The sequence below is a fragment of the Talpa europaea genome (genome assembly GCF_964194135.1).
Source record: "Talpa europaea genome assembly, chromosome: 6".
Lineage (NCBI taxonomy): Eukaryota > Metazoa > Chordata > Mammalia > Eulipotyphla > Talpidae > Talpa > Talpa europaea.
The window spans coordinates 78,670,114-78,692,399 of record NC_140072.1 but is presented as its reverse complement, the minus strand read 5'-3'; the positions used below and the strand labels follow the sequence as shown (position 1 = coordinate 78,692,399).

General features: G+C 35.0%; 1 protein-coding gene across 1 annotated transcript in view; it reads right to left on the bottom strand.

Moving 5' to 3' along the window:
- RB1 (RB transcriptional corepressor 1) overlaps positions 1–22,286 on the bottom strand; it is a gene marked incomplete at both ends in the record, with an annotated part of 147,667 nt that overhangs the window by 80,691 nt on the left and 44,690 nt on the right. The window contains 8 exons of the mRNA XM_084234616.1: positions 1,086–1,173; positions 4,674–4,751; positions 5,629–5,738; positions 8,440–8,517; positions 9,922–10,064; positions 13,207–13,317; positions 16,241–16,308; positions 17,740–17,778. Of these exons, the coding sequence (XP_084090742.1) occupies positions 1,086–1,173; positions 4,674–4,751; positions 5,629–5,738; positions 8,440–8,517; positions 9,922–10,064; positions 13,207–13,317; positions 16,241–16,308; positions 17,740–17,778 (715 nt within the window). The remainder of the gene's footprint in view (positions 1–1,085; positions 1,174–4,673; positions 4,752–5,628; positions 5,739–8,439; positions 8,518–9,921; positions 10,065–13,206; positions 13,318–16,240; positions 16,309–17,739; positions 17,779–22,286) is intronic.

Sequence of the window (22,286 nt, the reverse complement as noted above, 5' to 3'; positions counted from 1 at the left end):
TTAAGCTTTAAATTGGGATCCAGAGAATGTCTTTGAGGTAGAATTTTTGGCCCAACTGAAGTAGCTCAAAATAAAAGAGTTCCTACATATTCCAAATGTTGGAGGAAATACTGGAAATGATATATGAGAGGTTATCATTCTTTTAAATTTTATTATTATTCCTTCTAAAAGTTCTAAGTACTAGCTAGGTATTTTTGGGAAATAATCTTGTGCTATAGATAACCAATAAAGAAAAGCAACTTTACATAAGTTGGACATATATTATCAATTTTGAGCTAGCACTATTATGACTATAATGACAGAAATTACTTTGATATATCTGGGGGTGGTGGTGTAACCAAGAAATGGCAACAGAACATGACAAAATCACAAGCATCAAAAGAAATGTTAACTACAGAAAGCACATAGTTTACTGGCATAAGCCAAAACTGAGGAAGTCATCTGGCTTTAACCAGTTTCCAAGTATAAACATTTCAGTGGGTCCCAACCCTCACTTGAATTTAAATAAGGAGTAAACGAGCAAGCAAATAATATAGATGCTAGTTTATATTCTTTCTCTTCCTCTCGTTGAGAGGGGAAAGAGGGTAACAGGGGCCCTTCAGTTATCAAACTCAGGGTCTATCAGGAGCTGCAAACTGCAATGTGGAGAGACACAGGCAAGAACTATAAATGAAAATGAGTTGAACATAGGATAAAGAAAAGACAGCAGATATCCAACAAATATTAAAGATATTATGACAATAAAGCAAAACAAAACAAAAATCCTGTAAGTTCACCCCAAACTCACACACTCTAAAGGAATTATTAAAAGATGTATCTGAAGAAGAAAGAAAATGATCCTAAAAACTAGGTCTAAGTTGCAAGAAAAGTGAGCAAAGCAAATAGCAATCATGAGAAAATTTAAAACTAACACTATCTAAATAAAACAATACTACTACTAATATCTAATTTGGAGGGCTTAGAAAAATAAGAAACAAATATATACTGGTTGGGAGATAGGTGTTCAAAAAATACTCTGTATTTTAACTTCCAATTTCAAATTTCTGTGCTAAGATATCAGAATAAATATTTCATGTAAGGCTTACATTAAAATAGGAAATGAGATTTTCTGATGGTTGATCACTTGCTGAGTTTAAAATCATCATTAATTGTTGGATAGTATTCATAACAGTCCTAGAGGAAAAAGACAGGAAGAAGTGTTAAGGATTGAAAAAAACTGAAATGCATCTATCTCACAAGTAACACATATCTTCAAACTCACCGTTTGCACTTATCTCTAAGTTCTCTGAAATAAGATGCTACAAAAGAGTGTACTGCTGTTTGCAAGGAATTACATTTTGATTATATCTTTAAGGAAGGATTTTTTTTTTATAAATTTTATTGTTATATTCCCCATACAATTGCAGCCCCCCCATTCTGACCCCAATCCCTCCCCTCCCGCCCCCGCCCCCCTAAAAGTGTCTCTGGTTCATAGTTTTTTGTTGATTTTGATTTTCACTTTCTTATAGTTATTCATTTTCCTGGTCCCTTATTTAAGTTTTCTAGATTCCTGCTATGAGTGAGACCATCTGGTATTTTTCTTTTTCTTTTTGGCTTATTTCGCTGAGCATGATCCCTTCCAGCGCCATCCATGTTGCTGCAAATTGTAATCAGCAAGTTTATAATAAAAGTACTGGTACACTTATTTAATTATTAAAATTATATAACAATAAAATATTAGTTGGTGAAACTGACATCATTTTAAAGAGAAATATAAACTGCTTCAAAAAATGATAATCAAATTTTAAGAAAATGTTGTAATTTTGTTATAACAATTAAATATTATTTTTTTCCAAATATAGACAGGAAGATACTTAGTAATTCACGTAAAATAACAAGTGACTCTTCTTTATATATCTCTGTCTCTATCTATCTATCTATCTATCTATCTATCTATCTATCTATCAATCAATCTAGATCTTCAAGAAGCACACATAATCTCAGAACTCACCGTTCTAAGAGTATAAAATTACAACAATCTCTTAAGATATCATTAAACTCTGTGTGTGCACACAGTATATAGTAAATTTTAATCATCTAATTTTGAAGTAGTAGTAGTATAGTTCTACTGTAGGTATTTTTAACGGTGCAAATAATTGTAGAATGCATATGACTAAAAGGATCCTTAAATATTATTTAGGAAAACATGTCAAACAGTCCAGCCAGGAACTGTTATCAACATTTCTTTACCTTTCAAATACATTGCTTCTATAATTTGTATGTTCTTTAATCCATTTATGTAAGCCACATTGATTTAAACCACAAAATTCAAAAGACCTTTCTCATCTATTCTAATACTTGGCTTCCTTGAGGCATCTGACACACCTAATACTTGCTCTTTCCTTAAATTCCCTTCCCATCTTGCCTTTTTTGACTTCACTCTCTGGGCTCCCAAACATAATCTCCTGTTCTCTTTAACTTTTATCTAGTTTTTAAATTCTAGAATTCTTTCGGGCTCCATTCTAAGCCACCCATTCCTACTGTTATATACTCTTCACTTCATAAAACTCATTTTTGTTAATTGTTTTAAACTTTCACAGATGACTCCTAAATCTATAAGGTCCTTCTATCCTATAACTTACTCCTTATCTTCTTTATATCATACAAATGCCTCAAGAATAATGTTCTAAATATACATTCATTAAAATTTATCAAATCTGCTCATACTCTTTCATTCTCACTATTTCATAATGTTCAGCATATCTCAACTCAATTATTGCAATAGAGTACTTCAGAGATTTTTGACTATGTCTATAGCAGTAGGGTTAAGGCATGTATATTTTGAATAAATTTCTTAAGGTCATACTAATTTGTAGCTAATGAAGACTGTGACAGATTCACAGGTCTCTATTTCTCACTCTATCCTCCTCAGTCCATCCCCTTAAAAACTTCTCTACCACCTAAACTTTCCAAAATCAAGTCTGGTTTTATTCTTACCCCAACTTAATACCCATTTATTGCAACCAGTGATATCATGCACAAGCTAGAGTCCAAATTTGTAAGAATAACACATAAGGCCTTTCATGATTTAGTAGCCATCCTCCTATCCTGCCATTTCATCTTTCCATTTCACAGTCAATGAATACAGAGCTGCTAGTAGTTCCTCCAATATATAATGGTATTTCGTATTTCTACGCCTTTGTACGTGCTATCACTACTCCCTAACATCCTAGTTCAGTCCCCATTAACACTGAACCTTTCATATTTTGAAATTTGGTTCAAATATCATTTCATAAAGTCACTTTTGTGCTATCTCATTAATTTGTCATAATCTATTACTATACTTACCTGAAAATATATTTTTGTGTGTATATATAGTCATTTGAAAATATTAATGACATACTATATTATCCTAGATCCTAATTATTAAATGGTGAACAAAATAGTCCACATCTGTCTATGTGGTATGAAACTTAGAGAGTATTATGGGTATAGCCTTTTGCATAAATAGGCAAAGACACTAATTATAAACTGTAATACACACTATGAAGGAATAAAACAGAATGCTATCCAAAGGAAAATACTTCAGAAAGAAATAATTTTAAAAATTTTATTTGTGTTAAACATAAAGGAAGAGTAACCAATGGCAATTCATGGAAAAAATGTTGTTTTTTTTTTTAAAGATTTATTTATTTTTATACAAGAGCTAGGGTACAGGCTGGAGGCGTGGGAGGGCAAGAGGATTCACCAGTGACAGAGCAGGGAGCAGAACACAACAGAAATACACTGCTGAGGGGAGCAGCAGGAGTAACAGGAGAGGTCTGCTGCACCATGTGGGATTCTCACTGGCTGGCCGGGATCAAACCCGCACTGCAGAGGCTGTGGACAGCTTCATAGCATGGCGCTCAACCTGCTGCACCACTGAGGCCCAGAAAAAGTGTTTTAACAAAAGTGTGAAGGTTCTCATGTACAAGAGAAGAGCGTGTAGGGTCCAAGAAACTGGCTAAATCATAATGAGCATGACAACAAGATGATGGTAGGGAGGTTTCATAGGCACAAAATAATTGCATTGTGAGGATTTGCATTGTATTTCAAAAACAGGAAGCAATCAGAAGATAGAAGAGCAGAATGAACATGATCTGACATATATTTGCAGGATATTATTCTAGGGACTCTCTAGAGAATAGATTTGGTAATGAAAAGAAGGGAACAGTGATAAGAGTAGAAGTACCAGGATCAATTAGTAGGCTATGGCAAAAAATTCAGAAGAAAGATATCTAGGACAAGGGTGATGAGAGTAGAAATGGAGAACAGTAGGCGCAGGACTCCAGTAATATTTTAGAGGTAGAATCAACAATACCTAATAACAGTTTAGGTGTTGGAAGTAAGTAAAGACAAGGACATTGAAAAATATAGTTCTAATCCTTCTAGGTTGTATGCAGAGCAAATGATAATACTTTTTTAAAATTTGCTAAAATGGAACACAATTTCATTCTAAGTTATGTTCCTTAGGATAGGCAGAACTGGGGTTACTAATCATATCCCAAACAACCAGCAAAATAGCCGGCATGCAAAAAGCACTCAATATATATTTGCTTCATATTTATACAAATAAGTGAAACAAATTAACAAATGCAAAGCAATACATAGCTCTGAGCAAACAATTGTAATGAAAATCAGAAGAAAATTCATACCTAACTGGAGTCTGTTGGAGAATCACATTTAGCTCTTCATCAGGGTTACTTTTTCTTGGCGTTCTCTGCATTTCAAAGCTAAATAATAAACAAAATGCAGCAGAAAATTTATGTCTTTTGCATGAATCAGCAAAGTAGTATTGTACCTTTTGCAGTCTCACAAAATCATACAAAATAATATGTCATCAAAAAAAGGTGATAGGAGGTAGATGATCCAAAAGCTGCTTAAATAAAATTTCATTTTTCTTTCACCTTTGCTTGTGAAAGTTAATACATTTCCTCCAAAAATTCAGATGTTCTCTTTAGAAAGTTAATGGTATTACTAACTAGTTTGTCAGTATTAAAAAATTACAATTATTTTATCTTTCAAGAGCTTTAATTTAATTTAAATAAAATTAGGAACATATTATTTGTATTTAACTACCAAATTGTTTTTCATTTACATGTTAAAAGATTTCATGTTAAAGGCATAAAGTTAATCTTACTTATAATGCTTAAAACATGTCTACAATTACTTTCAATCATTCCTATTTTAGGATTCCCAAATGACAAATCAAAAGAATAGACTTTTGTATTAAATTTTAAAAAATAAACCAAGCAAGTTATAGCAGGTGGAAGAATGGAAAAATGAAAGAGACCAGTACCATTACTTCAACAACTGCCTTTTGGTACACTTCATAAGAATTATATTCAGCTAACAGAAAGATAGCTATCACAAAGTATAATTCACATGCAATGTGAATATACTTGTTAATAAATTATATACTTAGAATGCTGTTCATTTTTTCATTAGTTTTATATAAAATATTTGTATTATAAACAATATTTCAAAGTCATTTAAAATAAAATGACTTTTTAAGTTATATAAGTAAAAACCAAAATTTAAATCTACAACTATCAAAATAAACTGATAGTAAAAGAATATTAGCAAATAAAAATACACTGTGTACAATACCTGTCTGTAGGATCAGCCTGAAGAGTTTTATCATGATCCAGAAATAATCTTGCATCCAGATCTTTGCTTTTAAGGTAAATTTCTTCATACTGTTTAGAGAGACTTTCCACCTCAAAAGAAAAAAAATATTGGTGATTATCTTTTCATGTCATTAAAGCTGTTAGAACCCATAAGTATCAATTTACTTATTTTGTACAATCTACACTTAACCTTATAATATATAGAGCTCATATTCAAGATAAGTAAGGCATATGTAAAAGTAAAAAAATTGCAGTTTTTCCAACCTATTTTATGTATATACCCATTCGTTAGAATTTTATATAGATAATGATTACCGATGCCACAAAATACTGAGACGGAACTGTAAGATTAAAAACAGGTATTATTGGGCCTCCCTGGTGGCACAAGGGGTTATGACACAACCTATGAAGCAATGCAGCCACCGCAGCATGAGTTCGATCCCCAGCCAGCCAGGGAGCTAACCACATGGATCAGCAGACCTCTTCTGACTTGCCTACTGCTCCCCTCAGCAGTGTATTTCAATCAGTTCGCCTGTTCTGTTTCCTGCTCTGTCTCTGGTGAATTCTCTCACCTCCCCACCCTCACACATCTGGTCTGTATCCCAGTTCTTGTATGTATAAATAAATAAATCTTAAAAAAAAACATAAAAATAGGTATTATTATAACCACCTAATTGAAATATCTCATGTATCCCTTACTTTTATTTTTTTTAAGATTTATTTATTTATGCATACAAGAACTGGGGTATAAGCCAGATGTGAGGGTATATCCCTTACTTTTAATCTACTTGGCTTAGTAATATAAAGTATTTTTCAAACATTGTAACAAATCCTCTTGATTATATATTATGCTTATCTTTTTGTAAACCCATTGGTTCACGCTAATACCCTTCAGTTAACTAATGTGGGTAAGGTAATTAGCTCAATGAGCACAATTAACATATCATAGGGTTTATTCCCAGTATCAAACAACTTTTAAATTATTATAATCTGTAATTTTTATAATCAGTTCTGATTCGTAATAGTCTAATCATAATTTCAAAACCAATGCCAAATGGACAGCTACTTGGCATATCTTTTTTTTTTAAGATTATTTATGCATACAAGAGCTGGTATACAGGCCAGGGATGTGGGGGGTGAGAGGACCCACCTGAGACAGAGCAGGGAACAGAACAGGCAGACTGACTGAAATACACTGCTGAGGGGAGCAGCGGGAGAGACAGGAGAGGTCTGCTGCGCCATGTGGGTTGCTCCCTGGCCAGCTGGGGATCAAACTTGTGCTGCAGAGGCCGGATTTCTTTATAGCGCAGTGCTTAACCCCTTGCATATTTGGCATACCTTTTGCTACCGCTTTTAAAATGTTTCTAACCTGGACCTCCCCGGTAGCACAGTGGTTGAGCACTGGGTTGTGAAGCTGCCCGCAGCCTCTGCAGTGCCGGTTCGATCCCCGGCTGCTCCCCAGCCACTGGAGGAGGGTCCCCGCATGGCGCGCAGACCTCTCCTGCTGCCCGCTGCTCCCCTCAGCAGTGTACTTGGGTCCTTTTGCCTGCTCTGATCCCCGCTCTGGCTCTAGTGAATTCTCTCAACCCTCCCAAGCTTCTGACTATACCCAGTGCTTGTATAAATAAATAAATAAATCTTTAAAAAAATAAAAATAAAAAAATAAAATGTTTCTAACCTGAGAGAACTAAAGCTGCATTCTTAAAAGTAAGAGGAAAACTCCATTTAAATTTAAACTTTCTGTTTGTCCAGATAAGTTTATTGGACAGAATTACCTTTCATATATGTTCCTGCTCTATTTTAGAGAGACATTAAGTATCAGTCACAGAATCTTCAATCTACCTGATTTGTTGCTATTTCTAGGTGTTTGTACAACACTGTTTTATCACTACATACTTGCTCTTTATCATTTATGTAAGCTTCTTTTTTAAAAAAAAGATTTATTTATTTATTTATGCAAGTACTGGGGTACAGGCCAAAGGCAGGGGACAGTGGGAGAATCCACCAGAGACAGAGCAGGGAACAGAACAGGGAGATGGACCGAAAACACTGCTGAGGGGAGCAGCAGATGAGACAAGAGAGGTCTGCCGCACCATATGGATAGCTCCCCGGCCAGCCAGGAATCAAACCCGTGCTGCAAAGGCTGCAGATAGCCTCACTGCCCTGCACTCAACCAGCTGCGCCATCGGGGAGGCCCTATGTAAGCTTATTCTTCACATATTTTACCTTACCACATAATAGCTGTTCTGTCAGGGTATTTGAGGTAAAAATGTGAAGCAAACATACCGCCAATGTAAAAGAAAAAACATTTTTGCAATATAATTGGTGGTCATTTCAACCAAATTTATTTTCAATTAAGCAGTTTTTAAAAATACTGGAGATGTTCCACAATACAGTAATACCAATACTGTTGATAGTATTAAATATGGAGCTTAAAGATGCACAGCAAAGCACATTAGAATCTGATTTGAAAGTGCACATTTAGTTATATTTAAATATTTAATGGCATTAGAAAATCAAAAGCCTATACTTGAATCTTTGAGATATTTTAAGTACAAATTCACATGTAAAGTACAAAATGATGCTTATTTATACATTTGAGCATATGATATTCAAAAGGAATTTTTTTGTTGCTATGTAAAGTTGGCTCACCACAATTCGACTTAGATTTCTTTTCTAGGGAAAAAAATTAATATCAAGGAATATAATCTTAATAAATTTAGACAACTCATTCTCCTTCCCAAAAGTCCTCAAACATACTAACTTTTAATTAATTTTTCTTTCAGATTACCTCTGGAAGTCCACTGGAAGCTGCAATTCCAAGAGAATTCATAAAAGGTATAAAATTTTTGAAATAAACATTTTTCACCTGTGAAAGATAAAGTTTCAAAAGACTGTTATAGCTAAAAAAAATAAAATGTCTGCATTAACACCAAAATGAAAGTATTAACTGGCATTTTGAACAATTACTTAAATTCAATTTATAATTAACTCAATTATTTTTAATTGAGACATATTTCAGGCCCTAAAATGAAGATGGAATAAAGAGTTATTAATGTAATGGGACTTATGGCAAGAAAACACATTGAAACCAACTTCACTATTCCACATATAACAAATGATAAAACTGCATAAAAAAGCTATTTGAAATGGGAAGTAAAAGAACAATTTCTGATTTTAAAAATGAAATTTTACAAGTATTTATAAAATCTAGAAAATTAACAACCAGGAATTGGAAAGTTGCATTTATTCCTACTCACTCTGTTGGATTAAATAACAAACAAGAAAATATTTCAAAGACATTTGTCATTTATTAGCAAAAATAATTGTGATTCTAGAACAGTAAACATATGTATATGTAAAACTGACACACCTGTATCTATATGTCTATATTCATATATTTACTGAAATTAACAAAAACCAGAGTGCTAAAACCCAGGTATCTTAACAAATCTTTTCTAATATCTTTTAAGCTAGATTTTGCGATCGTAACCCTTTTTCTTTCCAGAGATGACAGAGAAATTTCAGATGTGTAGCATTTTATAGAAGCTATCTGGTAGTAGTGAATTGTGGACAAAATAACAATCCATGAGAGAAACAGCCTGGTATAATAAAAGGAGCACTGATAGAAAATGTGCCAATGTCCAGCCTCTGTTAGTAACCAGTTATCAATCTCTGGCAGCTTGCTTACTCATTATAAGAAAGAAGGCTTAGCACATTATTTATAAGATTCCTTCCATTCCAACATTTCAACACAGAATTCCAAAGTCTATGAACTTGGTAGAGCAATTCCTGTGTATTCATGTGTTACTCAGGTGGTGGCATTAAGGAATCACTACTAATTGATTTTTTGTGTGATGTTACTGTATTATATTTTCTAAAAGTCTATCTTTTCAAGAAACATTAATATCTGATATAATATTTAGAAAGAGCAATTACAGAAATGCTAAATAGAATTTTAATGTATCACATCACTAAACAAATACACTAGAGTTTTCTTAGCAGTTTATTTTAAAACATCAAATATATCAGTATCCATGGATTAACTGACAAATTTATTTGTAAACTATCATCTTAATGAAAGTACATTTCAGTGATTTTCAGAGTAAGGAAGCTACTCTGTTTAAAATCAAAGTAATTGAATATGAAATTAACTTTTTTCTAAATATTTTGCTACTATAAGAGCATGAATAACAAAGAACAAACTTATCATCAAAAAAAGTATATACTGTCACGCTGAATCTATTTTAAAGAAATCATTAAGGTAAATTACCTCATCTATGTTACATTCATGTTCTTTACAGAGAACTTCAATAATCCTTGTATCATTTTCTAGTTGTTTTGCTAGCCGTGCACTCCTGTTCTGACCTCGCCTTGGTGTGCGAGGTGAACCATTAACAGGTATTACGGCTGTTTCTGTAAAAATGGTAAATCAAATAAGAACAAAAGTACATATCACTACATAAAATAATGAAGAATTCTAAGTTGGAAGGTCAAACAATCTTGATAAAATTCAGTCATTTTTACACATGAGGTTTCATTAAAATACTAACAGTTCATCTATTTACTGAATATCAATTATAAGTAACGTACTGACATTAGTTCTTGCCAGCCCTGTTCTCTTCTGTCCCCAACTAGCCCCCCACCAACTGTAAAATACTTAAAGCCCTTTCCCAAATACAAACAAAGCAAGGGAAGCAGCCAGGTGATCAACTAATTCTAAGTGTATTCTACTCAATCTGCAAGGGGAAAACTTTTCTATATTAACTAGTCTCAAAAATAGCAAGCAAATATTTATGAATTCAATTTCTAGGCATAGTATAAAAATACACAAAATATTAAGATTTTAGCAAACAGCATATATTATGATGCTCTTAAAACATGTATATAAATGATAATGTTATAATAAACTGTGAATTTTAAAATCACAGGGTTTTTTGGTATATTTTGAGTATTCCCAGTTCAAGCTGAATACGGATTCAACTATAATAGAGATTACAGATGTTTAAGTATAAAAAGCCTCGAGGGGGACTCCCTGGTAGCACAAGGGGTTAAGCACCGCACTATGAAGCAATCCTCAGCCTCTGCAGCACGAGTTCGATCCCCAGCCTGCCAGGGAGAAACCCACATGGCGCAGCAGACCTCTCCTGTTTTGCCTGCTGCTCCCTTCAGCAGTGTATTTCAGTCTGCCTATTCTGTTCCTCACTCTGTCTCTGGTGAATCCTCTCACCCCCTGCATCTCTGGCCTGTACCCAGCTCTTGTATGCATAAATAAATAAATCTTTAAAAAAAAATAAAATAAAAAGCCTCTAGGCTCAATCAACAGTTTACAAGACATTGAAGAACATGTCAAACTATATCACAGGATAAAACTAGTAAAAATTAAACCATGGAAACTCATCATGACAAACCACCTGATTCCTTAATAAATAAAGTGCAAGTAAAAAGAGATGGAGAAGCTTTTTTAAAAGGCATAAAATCAGGGCCTCCCCTGGTGGCACAGCGGTTGAGCTCTGGGCTGCGAAGCTGCCCGCAGCCTCTGTAGCACTGGTTTGATCCCCAGCCGCTGGCGAGGGTCCCACACGGTGCGCAGACCTCTCCTGCCGCTCCCGCTGCTTCCCTCAGCAGTGCATTTCTTCATCAGTCTGCCTGTTTTGTTCCCTGCTCTGGCTCTAGTGAATTCTCTCACCCTCCCGTGCTGCTGACTGTACCCAGTGCTTGTATAAATAAATAAATCTTAAATAAATAAATAAATAAATAAATAAATAAATAAATAAATAAATGGCATAAAAATCATATCAATCACAAAGTGTAGATCTTATTAGATTCTGATTTAGACAGCCTGTAAAAAAATATTTTAATTCTTTTTATAGGACTATTGAAAGTCCAAACACTGAGAGAATATGTGGTGATATTAAGGAATCACTACTGATTGAGTTTTTTGTGTGATAATGGTGCTGTATCATATTTTTTTAAAACTCTTTATCTTTTCAAGATACATACTGATATTTATAAGGATAAAACGGTATGCAAAGATGTGCTTCAAAATAACAGAGCTGGTGGAACTGGGAAGCAAATGGGCTACATGTTAACCATACCTTATCTGTTGATGTTAGGTAATAATAAGTACATTGAGACTTACTATACTACTTTTGGATTCATCTGAAATTCCACAATAAAAAGTTAATTAAACGTTTACCGTAGTCAATTAATGAAACACTTCATATATTCTTTTTAACATAGTACTTAGAGAATTAAATGTACATTAGAATTAGCTAAAATAACAAAGCCTGTCACCTAAAGTAACATTCTACATCAACTTATAAAGTTAATACATTGAAAAAAGAGGGAAAAGAATATAAAGGAAATTTTTTAAAGGTTCAGAAAATTTTGTAGTATATTTATTGCTTTCTATATTTTCCCCTCTATTTTGCATGTGGTTTTTGCTGAAACGAGCTGTTTTCTCTAACAAATCATGCTCAACAAATTTCAAGATTTTGCTATAGACTTCAATTTTTCAACCACTCAACAATCCTTAGAAATTTTCATGTTGTCATCTGTCCTCTATTATTTTTAGTATTATTAATACTTTCATCATTTTATGAGCAAGGAATCAGTTCAACCTTAGTTCAATTCACATTTTTCTGGAATTTAAGGAATTTTGCTAACCTACTATGAGGTTACCATAGGATGCAATTCCATTCTCAGAGGAGTTTCACCTTTGCTTAATGCTATCCAATTACTTTAGCAATAGTTATTTTTATTTAAATACATTTTCTATCTCATAACCCACTGAAATAAATCAATGGCCGTTCATACACACATACACAAGTCATATAATCATACAACATAATAAAAACTTAAAACTATTTCTGTAGTATTGGCCACTCCCTTAACACTCAAAACCTATTTATTCTTTTAAAGTTCAATTCAGGGCCTCCCCAGTGGCGCAGCGGTTGAGCACTGGGTTGCGAAGCTGCCCGCTGCCTCTGCAGCACCGGTTCGATCCCCGGCTGCTCCCCGGCCACCAGAGGAGGGTCCCACATGGCGCGCAGACCTCTCCTGCCGCCCGCTGCTCCCCTCAGCAGTGTACTTCGGTCCTTCTGCCTGTTCTGCCCCCAGCTATGGCTCTGGTGAATTCTCTCACCCTTCCGTGCTTCTGACTGTGCCCAGTGCTTGTATAAATAAATAAATAAATAAACAAACAAACAAATAAATAAATAAATCTTAAAAAAAATCTTTAAAAAAAATAATAAAGTTCAATTCAAATGTCACCTCTTTTATATGGTCTCTTCCTTGTTGTAATCCAGGTGGGAAAAATTTCTATCTTCTAAATTCTCATGGTTTTGGCTGTCTTATTTCCTTATCTAACATTTCCTTCCACATCTTATGCTACCAGAGGGTAGAGTCCATGTCTGATTTATTTTTAAATAAATCAGCTCTAGCACCACGTTTTGTTTCTAACAGCTCTAGCACCAATGGTTGTTTCTAACAACGATTCAATAAGCAACTATGAAATAATGAGGCAGGAAGGGCAGAAATTATTTTAAATACTTACTATATGGTTCTTTGAGCAATGCAGGAGGCGAGAGTTTGATAAAATAGTCAAGGACACATAGCATTAACTGAAACGATATCACCAGATCATCTTCCATTTGAAGTACTGTCCCTGAATACATATTAAAAAAAAAGTGTTCACATTTTTCACATTTTTAAGTTTTAGACTAAGATTTCTAACTCAGACAAAATTATGGGTATATGAGTATATGTAGGTATATACTCATTTATTCAACAATCATTAGAGAGATGTTAAAGATATTTGGGGGGTAAAAATACAAGTCAGATTTGAAATATGTAAACATAAATAAAATTATATGAAGTTATGAAATTAAAGTCTACTCTGAGAATTTACACTTGCATATTATAATCACAATTCAATCCCAATGAATAACTCATTCTGGTTTTTGCTTTTTTAGACTTATTTCAAATTTTGGTAAAAGCCATAGAATTTACTACTTTCAAAAATAATTTTGACATATGGCCCATGCTAATCTTAAATTATATTTTATTATGAAACCCCATATATTTTCAATGCAACTACACTCTAAAATATTACAAAAACCAAGACCATAAAGAAATAACAAAATTTGTATCTAACTGTAAAGTCATCTATAGAGTATCTAGATTGAATTCCTCGGTTAATACAATAAATATACAACCAGAAAACTGTAATAAATAAATAAATTAGAGAAATAATAATGTAGCTATACAAAATATACAAATCATGATCAAATATAGCTATGACATATTTGGTATGGCTCTATTATGCATTGTTTTTAAAACTCACTTTCTATCACATGAATATCTAAGTGCAAACCAATAATAATCCCAATATATAGTGAAGGTATAGAAACTATGTGAGAAAATAGGTAACCCCTGAATCAGGTAGATTTCTGAGATCCATAGGCAGGGCAAAAATCATGTTTACAATACACTTAAATATCATAGAGGTAAAGAATAATATCAAGAAGTTCTAGTTAAAACTAGAAAATCAAAGATCAAAGAAATTCGCCCTTCTAATACCTAATAAAATTAAAGAAAAAAAATGTGCTGGTTAAGTGTTAACACTAAAACTAAATTTGAGATATTGACACAGAGGGTATGCTCATTTTTTTCTTCTTCCTACTTGCAGGGAGTAGAAACCGCTGATGGAGAAGGGTAAACTGGAGAAAGTAAACAACTACAGCTAACTTTCTGACAAAAACAGAGACTATAATATACGGTGCTGAATTGGAGAACAATCTGAATTCTACTAGTAAAATAGGATATAACAGGATAAATGTGTTCTGTTTTAGAGTTTATTCACACAAAAATCTGAGGATAAAAAAATTGTATCCTTCCTATAAATTCTTCACATTCTCCCTCACTCTCTAACTAAAAATGAACATTGAAAAAAAAGGGGGGCCTCCCCTGGTGGCACAGCAGTTGAGCGCTGGCAGCCTGCAGCCTCTGCAGTGCTGGTTTGTTCCCTGTCCGCCGGCGAGGGTCCCACAAAAAAAAAAAAAGGGCCTATTTTCATACTGTAGTTCTTTGGTGCATACAACTAGTCGCAGGTAGAGTGCAAGTGAATAAGGGAAATTCATTCACACTACACCAGAGAAAACAGAACATTAAGTCAGAATTGCCCATATAAAGTACTAGCAACATGGGAAAGAAACAGTATGCAAATATATTATAGAAGAGGAAAAAAAAATCACAACATTAGAATTCAGAAGAATGTCTAAAGAAGAAAATACCCTATCAACCTTTGCATTAAGAATTTAAAAAACACAAATTATATAAAAACAGGGAACTCAACAGATTAAGAAAAACTGAAACCCAAGTAAAATCATTACACTGTTTAGAAGATAAAAAATAGTCAATACATGAGGAAAAAACCCAAAAACTAATACGGAGGATAAAAACAATCCAATATAAAATAACTGACATTTCTAGGACATAAAAGAGAAATATTATACCTAATGGAATAAAATAATACTAACAATGGGGTATGTTAAAATTTCTCTGAAAAGAAGACACTTGTGTTTAAAAAGGGACATACTGTTCCTTTCTCTTTTCTTACACAATAATAAAAGTCAAGAGATGTCATGATAGAGATATTGAACCTCAGAAAAAAAACTGTTCAAGTCTTAAAGAAACAAATAAGGGTGGCCTCAGAATTTTCAATAGCAACACACAATGCCAAATAATAGTGTCCTAAGCACACCACCCAAGAATAGGACTCACAGTTAAACCATTCTCCAAGTATAAAGGATATGGACATGACTCACAAACATGCCAAACTAGGAAAAATGATTACAAAAAGGCTTCTTTGAAAAATTCTTTCATGGTAAAATCTAACCAGCTAAGGATAAATAAAATAAAGAAGTGGAGAAGCTATGATACAAGAATGATGATAAACTCAGACCACTTATATATAGGAATGATAGTAAACAAGTTATATATTATAAGTATAAAATTATACTTATATAATAACAATAAAATGATAACAAGCAAGTCAAAGTGAGGAATAGGGAGGTAACAGGAAAAATTAGAATACTAACATTCTTTTTCTTCAAAGCACATTAACATATCACTTTAAATTAAAACACAGAGTTAAGTAAAATAAAGATTTTAACCTCTTACTTTTTCATAATGTCAGAAAAATAATTTTAGGAAATAATACAGCTTATGTCACAAAAAAGTTTGCTAAATTTCCAGCAATTGTTTTCATTTTTATTTTCTTCTACAAAATCTGAGTAAAATTTTTATATTTTAAATATACCATATAGTATATTCCTATTTTTGAAAATCAAATGTTTGTGAACATACTTATCTACTCACTTTTTTTAAGCAAAATGAATGCACAAAATATTTATGGAAAAACAATCTGATGATTTTTAAAGATGATTATTTCTGGGTAATAAATGGGGAAGAGGAATGAAACTGAATAAAATACTTTGAGCTTAGTCCAAAGGAATTATTATGTTTTACATATAATTATTTTGTTTTATACTGGAAATGTTAGCATGTAATGAACATAATGGCTTTACCTTTAGCTAGTAAAAATGTGATCCAAGAAACTTTTAGCACCAATACAGAGTTTATTTCAGCAGATATCCTAGTAAACAAACAGAAACACGGAAAAAATATTATACTGATGATTTTCCAATACTAACCTTTCTTCCCTGTAGTTTAAAATTACAGAGCTGAGTTACTTACATAATAGAATACAATAAACAATTTACACAATTTGTCTCAATTCAGTGTTTTTAGTCCACAGAGTAGTACACATTTTGTGTGAATATACTGAACATTTTTCTAATATAAAAGTATGCAAAAGAAATAGTAAACTATGATATACTTGTTTTCCAATTAATTCTTTCCTGTTTTTTTCTAGAATAAAAGTCAACACTATAAGCAGAAAAATAAATGATTAGGTAATTCTAATTTACCAGTTTGACACTATGTCTTGACTATTTTTTCACAGATATTAACTTGTGGGAGTTCACAGTCCATGCCAATTAATTAATAAATACACTAATTCTCTTTTTATCAATAATCTTCAATACTACTATGGGGTAGAAAATCTCATATATTACTCATTCTGTTTTCAAGGAAAACTGTGGAGCTCTTACATAGGTATACTCTTGCAAAAATCTGGCATTTTAATGAAGATTTTCATATTTATCCTTACACAAAAATTAAGCTGAATCAGTTAACAAAAGTATTATAACATATAAAGATTTAGTCCATTAATTAGCATTTTTCTCAGAATTGGTGGTAGGGTAGAATGAATCAACTTACACATAATTAGTTCTTCCTTATAATAAAGATTTCATACCACATTTTTGTGTGACAAATTAAACAATCTACAAAGGGTTACTTAAAAGGCAGCATGCTATAATCAATCAAACTAACTGATCTTATCAATATGTTTGGGATTATTCCTTATGTCTTTTTTTTTTTTTTAGATTTTATTTTTATTTATACAAGAACTGGGGTACAGGCCAGAGGTGTGGGAGGGTGAGAGGATTCACCAGAGACAGAGCGGGGAGCAGGACAGGCAGATGGACCAAAAGCACTGCTGAGGGGAGCAGTGGGTGAGAGAGGAGAGGTTTGCTGCACCATGTGGGATTCTCCCTGGTAGGCCTGGAATCAAACCGGCGCTACAGAGCCTGGGCACAGCTTCATAGCACGGCGCTCAACCCACTGCGCCACCAGGGAGGTCCTTATGACTTTTTTTAGGAAGAGGCCTCCCTAGTGTCCTAGGGGTTAAGTCTCAGCGCTATCACTCTTATGGCTGAGTTCGATCCCAGCCAGGTTAACTAACCCACATATGGCACAGCAGAGCTCTCTTGTCTCCCCTGCTGCTCCCCTGAGTAGTGTAATTCAATGGATCTGCCTGTTCTGCTCCTCTGTCACTGGTGAATCCTTTCACCTACCACACCTTTGGACTACACCAGTTTTTCTATAAATAAATAAATATTTTTTAAAAAGAATCTTTTTAAGAAAACAAAATGTGAAAAATTACATGCTCTGAACTACTTACGAACTATTTGGTTGTGTCAAATATATAAGTTCACATGTCCTGAAAGGAAGAAATAAATTATATTAACATATAATATTTTAAAAGTAACTTTTTTCATAAATTAGAAATTTTGCCATGCTTTATTCATCTTATTTTTAGAATAACACATTTTAAAAAACAATATATGCATAGCATAAAACAGTTAAAGTAAATTTTTCCAATTTATGACATTTCACACACCACTGTGAAATCTAATTACAAAAGAACTGGATTTTGTGTGCATCTGTAATTCAAAATACTTTCTGTAATTGAATCCTGTTAGGATTAGAAGGTTAGAATCCCAGAAAAAAAGAAGCTCACAGATATGAGGGCATATTCCAAATATGTGCAATGGAAGTATCAGAAAGACAGAGGGCCATGAACAGAAAAAAATATGTACAGAAATAATGGTTGAAAACTATTGAGTTTTTTTTCCAGTAATGATGGATCAAGAAAATGTGGTATATATACACAATGGAATACTACTCAGCAATCAAAAACAATAAACTCATGCCATCTGCAGCAACATGGATGGAAGTGGAAGGGATTCTTCTAAGCAAAGTGAGCCAGAGGGAGAAAGATAAATACTGGATGTTTGCACTTATACGTGGAATTTAAACAAACCAGACAAAGACAAACTGTAGACTGACCCTTGAAAGCAGACTGTAGATCTGAGACACTAAGGCAGAAAGGGGAAGGGAGAAGAGGGGAGAAGAGAAAGCAGGGCAGAGGAGAGCAGAGTAGATGATGGTAGAGGAAGGGGGCTCGTTGGTGGTGGGTAAACTATGGTGACCACACCTGAGGGGAAAAATCCTACACCATGAAAAAATAAACAAGGATGTTTAAAAAAAAAAAAAAAAGGCAACAAAACTTCCTAAATCTTATTAACAAAAACACAACTAATCCTATTATCCAATAAACAACAGACTCCAAGTAGGATGTATATATAATTATAACTACAATTCTCACCCTTAACAAATAATATTTTGCCCACTATAGTTATTTCTTCTACCACATAATCCTCTACAATAGAGCATCACATGTGTTATTGCAATTATTATGTTGAATTTAAAAATATATAATTTATTTACTCTAAGTTTCTCAGTGATCATAGTGTCATGTGACTTTGTATCACCAATACCTAACACATAGGTGGGTACTATCAGTCACTTAATACTTGCAGTTTCTAAAATTTCCTCAACAAAACAGTTCATAGTCTAAAGTTAAAGTGATTCCATAAAACACATCTTCCAAAAGACTAACTACATATAAACATATATTAGCAGTCTAGTAAATTTAGGAAACACTGAAATCAATAAAGCGAACAAATTTTATTATACAGAAATTCTAAGAACTTTGGGTTGCCAATCGACAACGTATTTCTTTAATGTGGGCTGGGTAAGGTGGTAAGCAGTTTTCCCCAAAGTTGGCCAGAAACTTTTTTGTTTTAAAAATTAACACTCATGTAAAGTTTACTTTATCCTATGTACTGGATTCAGCATTTTATACCATCTCGTTAATATATTGAAAAGTCTAATAGGAGCCTCGTTGGTGGTGCAAAGGGTTAAGTCTTAGCTCTATGAGCTATCTCAAGCCACTCAGTAGGAGTTTAATACCCACTCAGGGAGCTAACCCACATGAAGCAGAAGACCTCTCCTGTTTCTCCCGCTGCTCCCCTCAGCAGTGTATTTCAGCCAATCCACCTATTCTGCTCCCCATTTTGTCTCTGGTGAATCCTCTCACCCCATCCCCCCTGCACTTCTGGCCTACACCCCAGCTCTTGTGTGCAAAATTAAATCTTTTTGGAAAAAAGCCTAATAGAATATGTACTATTATAACTCAATTTACATATTAGGAAACTAAGCATTAATGCTAGATAACCCATCTAAAAAATCACCCAGTGCACAATGGTGTCCAGATTAGAACCAATTTATAAAACTCAAAAGATTCCATGCTGCTCTTCATTAAGCTCTACTCAAGTCTCTCTCTTTTGGTAGGGCATCATACCAAACTACTGATTTGCAGAAAATTTTTTGTGAACCCAGTCTTGTGTCCTATTTACTAAACTGAAACTAGTGTTTATAATGATCTAAAGTAAATAATTAAGAAACGGGGTAAACCCATCAGAATTATCCATATCTATTCTACTTTCTAGCTTTTCTTTTCCAACTTTCCCTTAGTTCCCACGAGAATCATAAATACTAGAATACTAAATATGCACATTACTAGAAGCTATGATAGGTAAAGAAACAGGTGAAACAGAAACATATATCCAAGCAGACTCCTGATTTCAGGTAGGAGAGTAAAAACAACACAATTAAAATTATTAGAGCAGGACTACATTCCAAATAATTCTACTAAAATTCTATACTTAGAAATAAGCTGTTGATTACAGGTTATTGGTGAGTTTGAGGCACTAGTCTTTTTTTTTTTTTTTTTTTAATTTTCTAGAGGCATGTCTTATTTATTTATTTATTTTTATTATTTGTTTGTTTGTTTGGTTTATACAAGCACTGGGTACAGTCAGAAGCGCGGGAGGGTGAGAGAATTCACCAGAGCCAGAGCGGGGAGCAGAGCAGGCAGAAGGACCGAAGTACACTGCTGAGGGGAGCAGCGGGCGGCAGGAGAGGTCTGCGCGCCATGTGGGACCCTCCTCCGGTGGCCGGGGAGCAGCCGGGGATCGAACCGGCGCCGCAGAGGCCGCGCGCAGCTTCGCAACCCAGCGCTCTACCGCTGCGCCACCGGGGAGGCCCTGAGGCACTAGTCTTTATGGAATGAAATTTTCTTAAATATTAGCTTAGAGAAGTTTTTGCTTAATATGTTCGTTCAGTATAGAGGTGATAGATCCTCCTTAGAAATGTCAAATTTCTCATACAAAGAGCTTGTAAGCATTTTAGTATACTTCTTTCTAGTTATTTCATTCAATGTGTTCATGTTTAGAATTTTTTCTGCTGTAGTTATAATCAAAGAATATCTTGCTTTATTTAATATTAGAATCATTTTGCCACATTGTTATTATTCCTAATAAAATTCTATTTTATATTTAATAAAATGTTTAGATTATACTTAGAAGATTTTACTTATTTCAGTCATGCATAAATAGGTAGTTTCCAATTTTTTAGTATTCTACACAATATTGTGATAAAAAAATCAATGAAGCTTTTTTTGTATTTAAGACTATTCTTAGGAGAAATTCTAAGATATGACTTAAAAGGTTATAAAAAATTTTAACAAAAAAGCACTTAGAAACTCCTTGTTTTTAAAAAGGCAAAGAGAAAAGTATATAATATAACCTATCCTAGGCAGGATTCGCCACGGCGGTGAGCGAACTGCTCCGGGCACCATTAGAGAAGAACAAAGACCCCGGGAGACGCGCACACAGCGCAGGCTGCCGGTAAGCTTGCACGGAAAGTGGCGCGCTCAGCGCGCTTGAAAAGCAAGTGCAGACCAGGATCTCGGCTGCCCAGGTCCCCGCGCCTGCGACCTAGGCTTGGGAGACCACCTAGGCTTGCGGGGAGACACTCGGAGGTCCTCACTAAGGTGAAGGTCCCTCCCTGAGTAAGCAGGAACCAGGCGCCCAGGCACGGGAGCAGTGCAAAAGGCGCCATTCCCGCGCCACTGAACTGGGCTACAGCCCGCGTCCTGGAACTGAGGGCTTTGGAACTGAGACCCGGGGCACGAAATTAGGGGCGTGGGTTCCCCACGACGGTGGGGCACAAGGCAGACACAGCACCCCAAAGCCGTTGAGGTGTACCCTACCATCCCCGCTCTGCTCCCTGTCCCACGGGGTGGAAAATCAGCTCCCCAAGGGCTCTAGGAGAGATCTCTGGCGCCACCTAGCGACTTGAAGCCAGCACAGGCTCCTGAAGGAGCTAGTGGCCAGCTGGGGAGTTAGCCCACACCCGGCCCCTTCTGAACAAGTAGTCTGAGCCCACAGGGAGAGCGAGCACCCACAGCCAGGGCAGACCAGGCACGCAGAATGGTGTGCCTGACACCGGACGCGCAGGGAGTGTGTCCCACATCACCATTTTAGAACAGGGACATTTCTTCAGTAAGACTACCTGCAGAAGGCTTCCTCAGGAGCCAGAGGTGAGCGGGGGAAGTTCGCCCACGCCAGACCCCCTCTGGCCTGCAGTCCAAGCCCAGAGGGGGAGCAGGAACCCACCGCCAGGGCAGACCAGGCGCACAGGGGAGTGTGTCCCCACATCGACATTTTAGGACAGGGACCTTTCTACAATAAAGACTGCTTGAAACTGACAGATGACTCCTGGAGGAACCAGAGGGGAGCAGAGAAGCTCACCCAAGATGCCGGCCAGTCCCAACTACACAGTGTCCCAACGCATACGGCAAATTAGAAAACAGACAGTAGGGAGGAGAAGAACCACACGCAACCTAGCAACTCTCCAGAGAAAAAGCACACCACAAAAAGAAAACCAGCCCCCAGATTGCAACGACAGTAACTTGGAAGAACTTCTGAGCCTTCCAGAAAGAGAATTTAAAATTGCCGTGATTAAAAAACTGACAGAAGT